The 10,081-nt window shown below is 40.3% G+C and overlaps 1 protein-coding gene across 2 annotated transcripts in view; it reads left to right on the top strand.

Annotated features, from left to right (window-relative positions):
• Positions 1–1,362: 1,362 nt before the first annotated feature.
• Positions 1,363–10,081, top strand: part of LOC133482259 (SR-related and CTD-associated factor 4-like) — a 31,937-nt gene continuing 23,218 nt past the window's right edge. Inside the window, exons 1-12 of one of the 2 annotated variants that reach the window (XM_061782215.1) lie at positions 1,363–1,609; positions 2,533–2,616; positions 2,736–2,780; positions 2,877–3,038; positions 3,121–3,238; positions 7,395–7,519; positions 7,605–7,748; positions 7,816–7,886; positions 8,052–8,127; positions 8,558–8,644; positions 8,719–8,795; positions 8,944–9,125. In XM_061782215.1, the coding sequence (XP_061638199.1) occupies positions 1,580–1,609; positions 2,533–2,616; positions 2,736–2,780; positions 2,877–3,038; positions 3,121–3,238; positions 7,395–7,519; positions 7,605–7,748; positions 7,816–7,886; positions 8,052–8,127; positions 8,558–8,644; positions 8,719–8,795; positions 8,944–9,125 (1,201 nt within the window). In that variant the 5' untranslated portion in view covers positions 1,363–1,579. The remainder of the gene's footprint in view (positions 1,610–2,532; positions 2,617–2,735; positions 2,781–2,876; positions 3,039–3,120; positions 3,239–7,394; positions 7,520–7,604; positions 7,749–7,815; positions 7,887–8,051; positions 8,128–8,557; positions 8,645–8,718; positions 8,796–8,943; positions 9,126–10,081) is intronic. The other variant, XM_061782216.1, reaches the window with a different exon arrangement.

Here is a 10,081-nt window from a genome sequence, read left to right as displayed (position 1 = left end):
ATGGACTTTATTGTTTTTAGCAAATAATCATTAACTTAGAATTTTATGCCTGCAACACGTTCCCAAAAAGCTGGGACAGGGTCATGTTTACCACTGTGTTAAATCACCTTTTCTTTTAACAACAGTCAATAAACATTTGGGAACTGAGGACACTAATTGTTGGAAGTTTTGGAGGTGGAATTCTTTCCCATTCTTGCTCGATGTACAGCTTCAGCTGTTCAACGGTCCGGGGTCTCCGTCGTCGTATTTTATGCTTCATAATGCGCCACACATTTTCAAATGGGAGACAGGTCTGGACTGCAGGCAGGCCAGTCTAGTACCCGCACTCTTTTACTACGAAGCCACGCTGTTGTAACACGTGCAGAATGTGGTTTGGCATTGTCTTGCTGAAAAAGCAGGGGCGTCCGTGAAAAAGACGTTGCTTGGATGGCAGCATGTTTCTCCAAAACCTGTATGTACCTTTCAGCATTAATGGTGCCTTCTCAGATGTGTAAGTTACCCATGCCATTGGCACTAACACAGCCCCCATACCATCACAGATGCTGGCTTTTGAACTTTGCGTCCATAACAGTCCGGATGGTTCTTTTCCTCTTTGGCCCGGAGGACACAATTTCCAAAAACAATCTGAAATGTGGACTCGTCGGACCACAGAACACTTTTCCACTTTGCATCAGTCCATCTTAGATGAGCTCGGGCCCAGAGAAGCCAGAGGTGTTTCTGGGTGTTGTTGATAAATGGCTTTTGCTTTGCATAGTAGAGTTTCAAGTTGCACTTACGGATGTAGCGCCGAACTGTATTTACTGACATTGGTTTTCTGAAGTGTTACTGAGCCCGTGCGGTGATATCCTTTACACATTCAGGTCGGTTTTTGATGCAGTGCCGCCTGAAGGATCAAAGGTCACGGGCATTCAATGTTGGTTTTCGGCCTTAGTTCGAGTTTTTTTTCCTTTTTTTTTGTATCGCCCTTTATCACAAAAGAGTAAAGATCGACTGATCTAAAGCCCCCAACCGGGCTAGGGAAAACTCCACCCACCATTTGGGGAGGAAAAAAAAAAACATTGAGGGGGACCACAGAAGGTGGGATCCCCCTTCAAGGATGACCAGACTGCAATGGATGTTGAATGGGCAACATTTATCACATCGTGCTCCACAATGTTAGCTGAAACACCATTAAAATCCATTTAAATACTTTTTCTTGCAAATAATTTTAACTTAATAAGTCAGTTTTTTAACGTGCTCTAAACAAATAAACGAGTTTTGTAGCGTCAATCTGCTACAGTTTACACTCCAGCCTTATGATGGCGATAGTCGCCCAACAATGCCTCGTTGCCAACAACCAAAGGACCTCAAGGAAGACGTCAGCCGCGAACGTGACGTCACAGGCTTGTCAGCACCTATCGCGGGGCGGTACGCGACGAAACAGCTAAGCTAAAATATGTAATCCTCGAAGAACCTGACTCTCGTTTTTCCTTTCTCTTGGTTACATTATTGTTATCGGCGTCGACATACATGGTGACGAGTAACTAGAATTTAAAAAGACACATTTTCAGCTGGGTTTGTGTCAGTCAGCTGAAGAAGAATGGAAGCTGTGAACGCGTTCAACACGGAGGTAAAGTTTGCTCGTGTTCAGATCCGGGCTGGTCCAAAGGGCAACAGTAGCTAAAGGCTACTGCTAAATGTGCCTGTGTGCAGTCATATTTGTTAAATGTTCTCGATTTAAAATGAGATGCCTCTTTTAATGTGCTGTACATTGCTTTAAATCGTCGATATTAATTGATTGCAATTGTTAGCGCTTCTGTTTGCCAGGCCGTAAAAGCAAGGCCTTTCGGTTTCTGTGCTAGGCTAACTGATAATGGAGGTCGCTAGGTTACCTCACAGGCCACATTGTATTTTTTAATTTTTGTAATTTTTTTTTTTTTTTACGATGGCATGAAGGTAGCAAATTGGAGTGAAACCGATTCAAACAACACGACCTCTTTACCCATCTGTACAATTAGCGTTTGTCGATGTCTTAAAACGACTCAAGTGAACAGCGCCATTAAGTATTACGTACGTATTACGTTTTGTTTATTGTTGCCGCGTGTGTGTGGTTGGTTTTGTTTTATGTTCAAAAGCTTTCAAACGTCACATTGGGGCGTTCACGCGACGTGAAATCCTACTAATATCCTACGTAAACGTCAAATACTGTTTTGTCACGTTTTTGAATCTAATTATAAGTCAATATTCATGTTTTGGAAGTACTAGTGGTTTCTGAATTTTATATAGAAATGTATTCATCCCTATTAGTAATTATTCCTGTTTGTTTATTCCTTTGTATTGCTATCCTGGTGTAATTGTGTGTTTATAATATAAGGTTTAAATAAGATTTGCATTGTTTACATGTAAATTGAGAGAATAAAATCAATTCAGTGTATTGGGTGCAAACAGTACACCAGTACAGAAGAAAAAATTGGACATTTGCTGCTGTGATTTGGCTGGAGTTAATTACTTATCCAAAGAACTGATGTGTTGGTTTTGTGTGCAACCCTTCAGTTGTTCTCCATGATTGACATGAAGCCGCCGATATCTCGAGCTAAGATGATGTCTGTCACCAAGTCAGCCATCAAAGCCATCAAGGTATACAGTGATTGCTTACAAAAAAAAATGCAATTTTGCCAAACATTAAGTGTGTTGTGGACATTTAATTATTAAATTGTCAGTGATTATTTAAAAAATATTATTTTTTTTTTAACTAGCTCTACAAGCACGTCGTCCAGATTGTTGAAAAGTTCATCAAGAGGGTACGTAGCCATTCTGTGCGAGAGTATAAGTGTCAAGGACTTGATTTATTGTTTGTCTGATTTCCCTTTTTTTTTTTAATTTTTTGGTTCCATCAGTGCAAACCCGAGCTAAAAGTGCCCGGCTTGTACGTGGTGGACTCCATTGTTCGGCAGTCGCGTCATCAGTTTGGCGTGGACAAGGACGTCTTCGGGCCGCGCTTTGTGAAGAACTTTACAGACACCTTCCAGAATCTTTACCAATGCCCAGAGGATGATAAGGTACTCCTCTCGCTGTGCTTTTGTCACAATAAAATATGACAAAATGTGGAAAGTTAAACCTATTACTGCTTTTTCGTATCAGAGCAAAATTGTCCGCGTGTTGAACCTGTGGCAGAAGAACGGTGTGTTTGACATGGACATCATTCAGCCGCTGATGGACATGGCTAATGGCCTCCTGTTACCCGCACCTTCAGTTGAAGGTAAGGGGGGGAAATTATGAACGATTTATTGAAAATATCTTATTGGGGACGCTAATTTGGGAACAGTTTTCTATATAGGAAATAATGGAAATTGAAATATTGATCTGTTGTTCTGCAATATTTTTATATAATTTAACATTCTGTGTATAAATAACTTAGCTCTCTTGTTTGGTTTGTTTCTTTTTGTACACCAAAAATACTTTTGAGTCATTATCACCTGCTACATGTTGAAATAAAATTTGACTTTTCTTTTTTTTTAATATTGTATAAACCTACAGTATACTGGTACCTAGGGGTTATAAGAAAAATGTGTACTTTAATTGTAATATGGAGTGTAATGTCTAATGTTACAAATTTGACATTGGAGTCAAAAAGGACACCAAAAACTAAAAGACATTAATTGGCCTCACGTTTTGTCAGGGAATTATGTCAACTCACCATTGCGGTACTTTCATTCCAATATAATATACAGTGGGTACGGAAAGTTTTCAGACCCCCTTAAATGTTTCACTCTTTGTTATATTGCAGACCTTTGTTAATATCATTTATTGTTGTTATTTATTTCTTCCTCATTAATGTACACACAGCACTCCATATTGACAGAAAGAAAATGTCTGTTGAAATTAAGCCATAAGTATTCAGACCCTTTGCTGAGTATTTAGTAGAAGCACCCTTTTGAGCTAATGCAGCCATGAGTCGGGCCACTCTGCCATAAAGCCCCGACTGGTGGAGGGCTGCAGTGATGGTTGACTTTCTAGAACTTTCTCCAATCTCCCGACTGCATCTCTGGAGCTCAGCCACAGTGATCTTTGGGTTCTTCTTTACCTCTCTCACCAAGGCTCTTCTCCCCCGATTGCTCAGTTTGGGCTGGACGGCCAGCTCTCGGAAGGGTTCAGATCGTCCCAAACGTCTTCCATTTTAGGAATATGGAGGCCACTGTGCTCTTAGGAACCTTAAGTGCAGCCGAATTGTTTTTGCAACCTTGGCCAAATCTGTGCCTTGCCACAATTCTGTCTCTGAGCTCTTCAGGCAGTTGCTTTGACCTCATGATTCTCATTCGCTCTGACATGCACTGTGAGCTGTAAGGTCTTATGTAGACAGGTGTGTGGCTGTCCTAATCAAGTCCAATCAGTATAATCAAACACAGCAGGACTCCAATGAAGGTGTAGAACCATTTTAAGGACGATCAGAAGAAATGGACCGCACCCGAGTTAAATATGAGTGTCAGAGCAAAGGGTCTGCATACCTATGGCTGTGTGATATTTCAGTTTTTCTTTATTAATCAGCAACAATTTCAACAATTCCGTTTTTTTCTGTCAATATGGGGTGCTGTGGGTACATTAATGTGGGAAAAAATGAACTTAAATAATTTTATAAAATTATAATATATATAAAATATAAAAAAAAAAAAAGTATATCAAAATATCATATCTATTGCTTTGTCTGTTTGAGGTGATCAGATTTATCGTCTTTACTAGACGGCAGATAAATAAAAATGTGTACCGGCGCGTCACAGTGCACATCTCCCAAGTTTAAAAAATGTTGAGGAAAAGGGCAAGTTACTCTTAATGCTTTTAAGAAGAATGTGATCACTGTTGCCGTCAGAAAGCAACTGTGAATAAGTTGGGCATAGAAACAAAGCTGTAGTGACGACATGGAAGAGAACCAAAGAAAAGCTCCTACTCGGTGTTTTCAACAGTACAGTTAAGATGTTATTAGCAAACTGTGACAAGATTTGCCAAAAATCTGTCAAAATGCTCAGCCGTGTTGGGACAGCCACTTCAACCTGAGTACAACGCAGCTCAAATTTAGAAAATCGCATCATGGGTTCCGGAGAAGTTGAGTTTTTTTTTGTAGTGGTGCGCCGAAATGAAAATTCGTAACCAAAACACCGAAAGAAATTACTATGCCAGTTATTTGTAAAATTGCATTAATGGCTATTACTGCAGAGATGCCAACCTATATGAATTCACTTCCAGAACAATCTTGTCTGAATTTCCATATTTTAAAATCATGTGAAGAACATTACCGCGGGGCAGTTATTACAGTATATTATGTAATAGGGTGAAAAAAATTCTGCAGACTTTTCAATTGCATAACATAATCATTACTCTAAAATTGTAAAATCTAATAAATTATGGCTTTACTATTTTTTTATTCATGTATTAATTCCATCAACCTTGTAATGGCCGATGAAGTTGCAGCCAAATGTCTTGCTTGCATGCTGTTTTTTAGGATTGCGGCAATGAAATAACAATATTAAAAAACATCCAAGTATCTTATTAGTTTAGATAAAATATATATTTTGCTTGTTTAAAGAGCAGGTAAGAATACACACGAGAAAATTAGCTATTTCACTTAATGAACGACAAATTGCTTTTCTTTTTTTTAGATATTCAACTTTTATTTCTTAAATTTACATTGAGCACCAAACTGTATTTTCTTGTCTATAACATTTTCAGTGAGGCAATTTAAAACACCAATGAAAATAAAACACAAAAATAAATAAATAAACTTAACATTTCTTGCAAGTATAAAAACATAAGGCAATAATTTAATGTTTTTTAAAGGCAATTCATTTCAGCAGCTAAATTTTTTTTTTTGTTTTGTTTTGTTTTGAAAAGCAATTCCTTTCAGCAGCTAGCATTTTAGCATGTGGCATAATACAGTAGATTCCTAACTGTGCGTTTGATCTTAAACCAGACTAATTTGAACTAAAATTAACGTTTGGGTACATAGTCATTTTACTCTAAAGTCCTCTCAGACCAACTTTGCCACGTTTCACAATCTTAAGACATGCCAGTACCAAACAACATCACACTAAATCTTTTTTACCCCCACCTGAAGTGCATGACTTAAGATGTACCCACTTATAGATCAGATGGTGGTTCACTGGCTATATAGACCATTTCCAAAAAATTAGAATATCATTGAAAAGTTTATTTCCGTAATTCCAGTCAAAAAGTTAAACTTTCATAGATTATAGATTCAGGGCCCACAATTTAAACTATTTCAAGTCTGTATTTGTTTTATTTTTCCATAAATTGGGCTTCAAGCTCATAAAACCCACAAAATCAGGAATTCAAAAAATTAGATTACAGTGAAGAAATCACCATTTACTTCTCAGTTTTTGTTTGGGAAACAAGAGAGAAATTAGGGTCACATTAAATCAATCAAAATATGGTACTTTCAAAACAATATGTTACTCTTTAATACTTGGTTGGGAATCCCTTTGCTTTAATCACTGCCTGGCTGCGCCGTGGCGTTGAGGCAATCGGCCCCGGCATTGCCTGGGAGTTATGGAAGCCCAGATTTCCTTGATGCTTTCTGTCAGTTCTTCTTTGTTTGTGGGCCTGGTGCCCAACAATTGCCCTGTGCGGCCCATCTCCGTAGCTTGACGCGCACACGTCAAAAATTGTTGTTGCGCGTCGAACGCTGTGGAGGCCATCTCTCGTGATTGGTCCGTTTTAGTCACATGCTGTGATGACTTACTCAGCGTGCCCCTTGGTTCTATATCTCATCTACGCCGCCGCCTTCTCGATTGATTTTGCAGCAAAATTAAACGTATCATCTGGTCATCGAGGTCAATTTGTTCTCGCAGACACTGTTCCACGGTCGCCATTGTTGTTGCTTTGTTCCTTGTTACGGAAAGGAAAGGAAAGGAAAACCGGCTACCGGAAATGGCCAAAAAATGTAGAGAAACTCTCCCCTGTGGTGTCCTAGCAAATAGCAGTCGTAGCGACACCCCTGGCTTGGAGGAGAACGGCAGTACATTTTCAAAACTGCGCGCGTGGGTTGCGTTCGAGTACAAAGGAAAACTGCGCGTGGGACAGCCGCAGTGTCGTCCAAAAAAATCTTTCTTAACATATCACTCCACAAATTCACACACCAATGTAATTGGCCACGCTCAATTCGAATATGAACTTTTCTTATGAAGATGCTGATTTTAAGTTCCTCATTAGTATATATTGAGAAAATATTTTGACTGTATCCAAACTTCATTCTTTTGATTTAGATGAAGACAGACCAGATTTTCTGACCAATTTGTGCAGAAATTTTAAGAAACTCCAAAGGCTTCACATAGTTTTTATTCAAGACAAACAAAAAAATCCATGGTGCAATGTTTTTAGTATTTTTTTTTTTCTCATGGGAACAGCTTCCACAGAGCCACAGCCTCCTCCCATGGCAGCGGCCCCTGTCGTGCCAACTTCATCACAGATGCCCACTTCCGATGCCTTAGCCGCGGTGGCCCAGCTGTTCCAGTCCCCGCATGGTCAGGAGGTGAGTGGTTGCTGTAAAATGTGCTACCCTAACTCTAGAGACCGCTTGAGAATTGTTCACCAAGCCCAAGTATGTGGTCCTGTAGCTCCAGAGGATGCTTCAGAACTTGCAGCAGGCAGAAAAGACCCACACGGCCAATAATACAAACGAGCCAAATACTCACCAGGTGAATGTGGCCCAGCCCGAAATGCTTCGTGCGCACACAGAAGAAAGGAGCACCCTCGCTGAGGTAGTTGCATATTGTCACAAAATAATACGGTTAAACACTGCATGATTGAAAATATTAATTTCTTCAGAAACTGCTAGACCGGTTTGACTACGATGACGAACCTGAGGATGTAGCAACAGAAGACACAGCAGGCTCTTTGTGAGTAACCTTTTGGATTCCACTGTAAAAATATCAACAAAACTACACTAACTGATACGTGAAAAGGAGCCATTGCAAATCCAAATCGCACTTGTTAAAATGAAGCAATGAGTATATATGTCAATGACGCCAATATATTACTGAGCTCATTTTTTGTGCTGACAGAGGCAACCCTGAACAGATGCACAACATGGAGACGATTCATCCACTTCCAATGGAACAGAATGCAAGCAGCCTTGAGGTATCAACTCCTTAAGGGGACTGTTAGCTTGTGTACAAAATAGTTGGGTGCCAGGAATGCTTGGCCAGTGTGAAATTACACAACCAATTCCGTTCGCCCTTTTCCAAAAATGTTTGTCAGGAAGCCGTTCTGAATGAGTTGTTTGGCGAGGTGTCCGCTGCATGTGCGACATTCATAGATCAGCTACACTATTTTGATGCGTTTTATTCAGTGCTCTTGCAATCCATGCTTTTATTACTGTCTGTATAGGAAATGACTGCTAAATGCCAGCTAGCCGGCAGTCATGTTCCACTGTTTATCACTTATCAGTTTGTCTGGTAATCTTCAAGAACTGCGACAATATTGCGCCATTACTTGACATACGCTTCCAAATGCTGCTAATTAATTCCACTGTGGTGTCTTTTTTTCCTTTCTCCCCCCCCATACTCAGTATGGTGGAGCGGTGAGTCATGCAGAGCATAACATGCTGCCAGACGGATACCATTCCACAAATGACGTGCAGAACTCCAAATCACAAGTAAACCACGTGCACACAAAATGGAGGTTACACTGGCTAGCATTTTGCTGTATCATTTTGTTATTGTCTAATAGGAGGCTTCAAGGGAGGATCCATCTATACATAGAGAGGGCCGACATGGAGCCTATGGCAGGAGAAGATCTGGTTCCAAGTAAGCGGAAGCAATTCTTGTGGACTTTATCCGACATTACATCTTAAATAGCATGCATGTTGGATTGGATTAGGCCATGTATTTACCATTTGCTGCATTTCAGGTGTGGAAAAGATTCTGTGATAACCTGCTTCAATCTTTCATGTAGATCTCCAAGGAGAAGACGGTCACGCTCGTCGTCGCGTACGAGAAGGCCCAGGCACAGGCGCTCCAGATCGCGCTCGAGAGAGAACCGCTGGCGCACCCATTCGCAGGACAGAAACGAGCGAGAGCGTGATAGAGAGCGGCGGCAGAAGGGTCTCCCGAGCTTCAAGAGCCAGATGCTCAGTGGTATGTGCTTGCACCTCAGTGAATATAGTACCGGCTACTGTGCTAATAATGCACATTCAGTGGAACGTCGTTTTACGAGCTTAAAGTTTCCGCGAATGGGGTTTGTAAATTGAAAAGTTTGTATATTGAATGTAATTTCCCATTAAGAAATAATGTAAACATAATTGGTTGATGCCTCAACAACAGTTTTAATTTTAGTAAACGTTTGTATACTTTTAACACTATATAAAGCTATATAGTACTGTATATCAAACATGACAAGCGGGGATCAATCAAAAATCTCTAAGTTAACAATAACAAAAAGCGGAACTGTCCTCATTCATATGCATCTGCCCTGCCGACACGCACCCAAGCAGTCCCTCTGGTGCTTTCAGAGCTGGTTGGAAATCACAAAACCCCTTAACTTTAACAACCAGGTGGCTAGAATTATTGGCTTGTCTGTTGCTTTTTTTGGGGGGACCCATGTTGAGCAAGCAAAACGTGAAAATAAAGCAAAAAAAAAAACAGCAAAAAGGCACAGTGACACACTAAACAAAGTAGCGACCGACCGTGACTCTGGAGCACCTGCGAGCAATCCACCTCCCCACAATGGCTGCACCGCCCGGCAAAGAAGGGATGAATGAAACGTTTACCCACTGCGACTAGGTTCGACCATCAGGCAGTGTTTTTGTTTGGTTTGTGGTTCGAACACTGAGTTGTTTTTCTGGGGGAACAAATTCTTTGGCTCAATTGTATCCACACAAGTCTTCTGTTATGGCATTATTTCCTTGATGTCGTTGAAAAAACAGGTAAGTTTCATCTCGTTTTAGCTTAGCAGAACCAGATTGATTTTAGTTGACATAATACAACTGGGCTGAAACAATTAATCGTGTAAGTGGAGTAATTTGATTACAAAGAAAAATCACTGCCAATATTTTTTAGCACGACGATATGTATTATATAGTCATATGTTTCAG

The sequence above is a fragment of the Phyllopteryx taeniolatus genome, chromosome 8 (assembly GCF_024500385.1).
Source record: "Phyllopteryx taeniolatus isolate TA_2022b chromosome 8, UOR_Ptae_1.2, whole genome shotgun sequence".
Lineage (NCBI taxonomy): Eukaryota > Metazoa > Chordata > Actinopteri > Syngnathiformes > Syngnathidae > Phyllopteryx > Phyllopteryx taeniolatus.
Note: the sequence above shows the minus strand (reverse complement) of the source record. Positions and strands in the feature narration are given on the sequence as shown.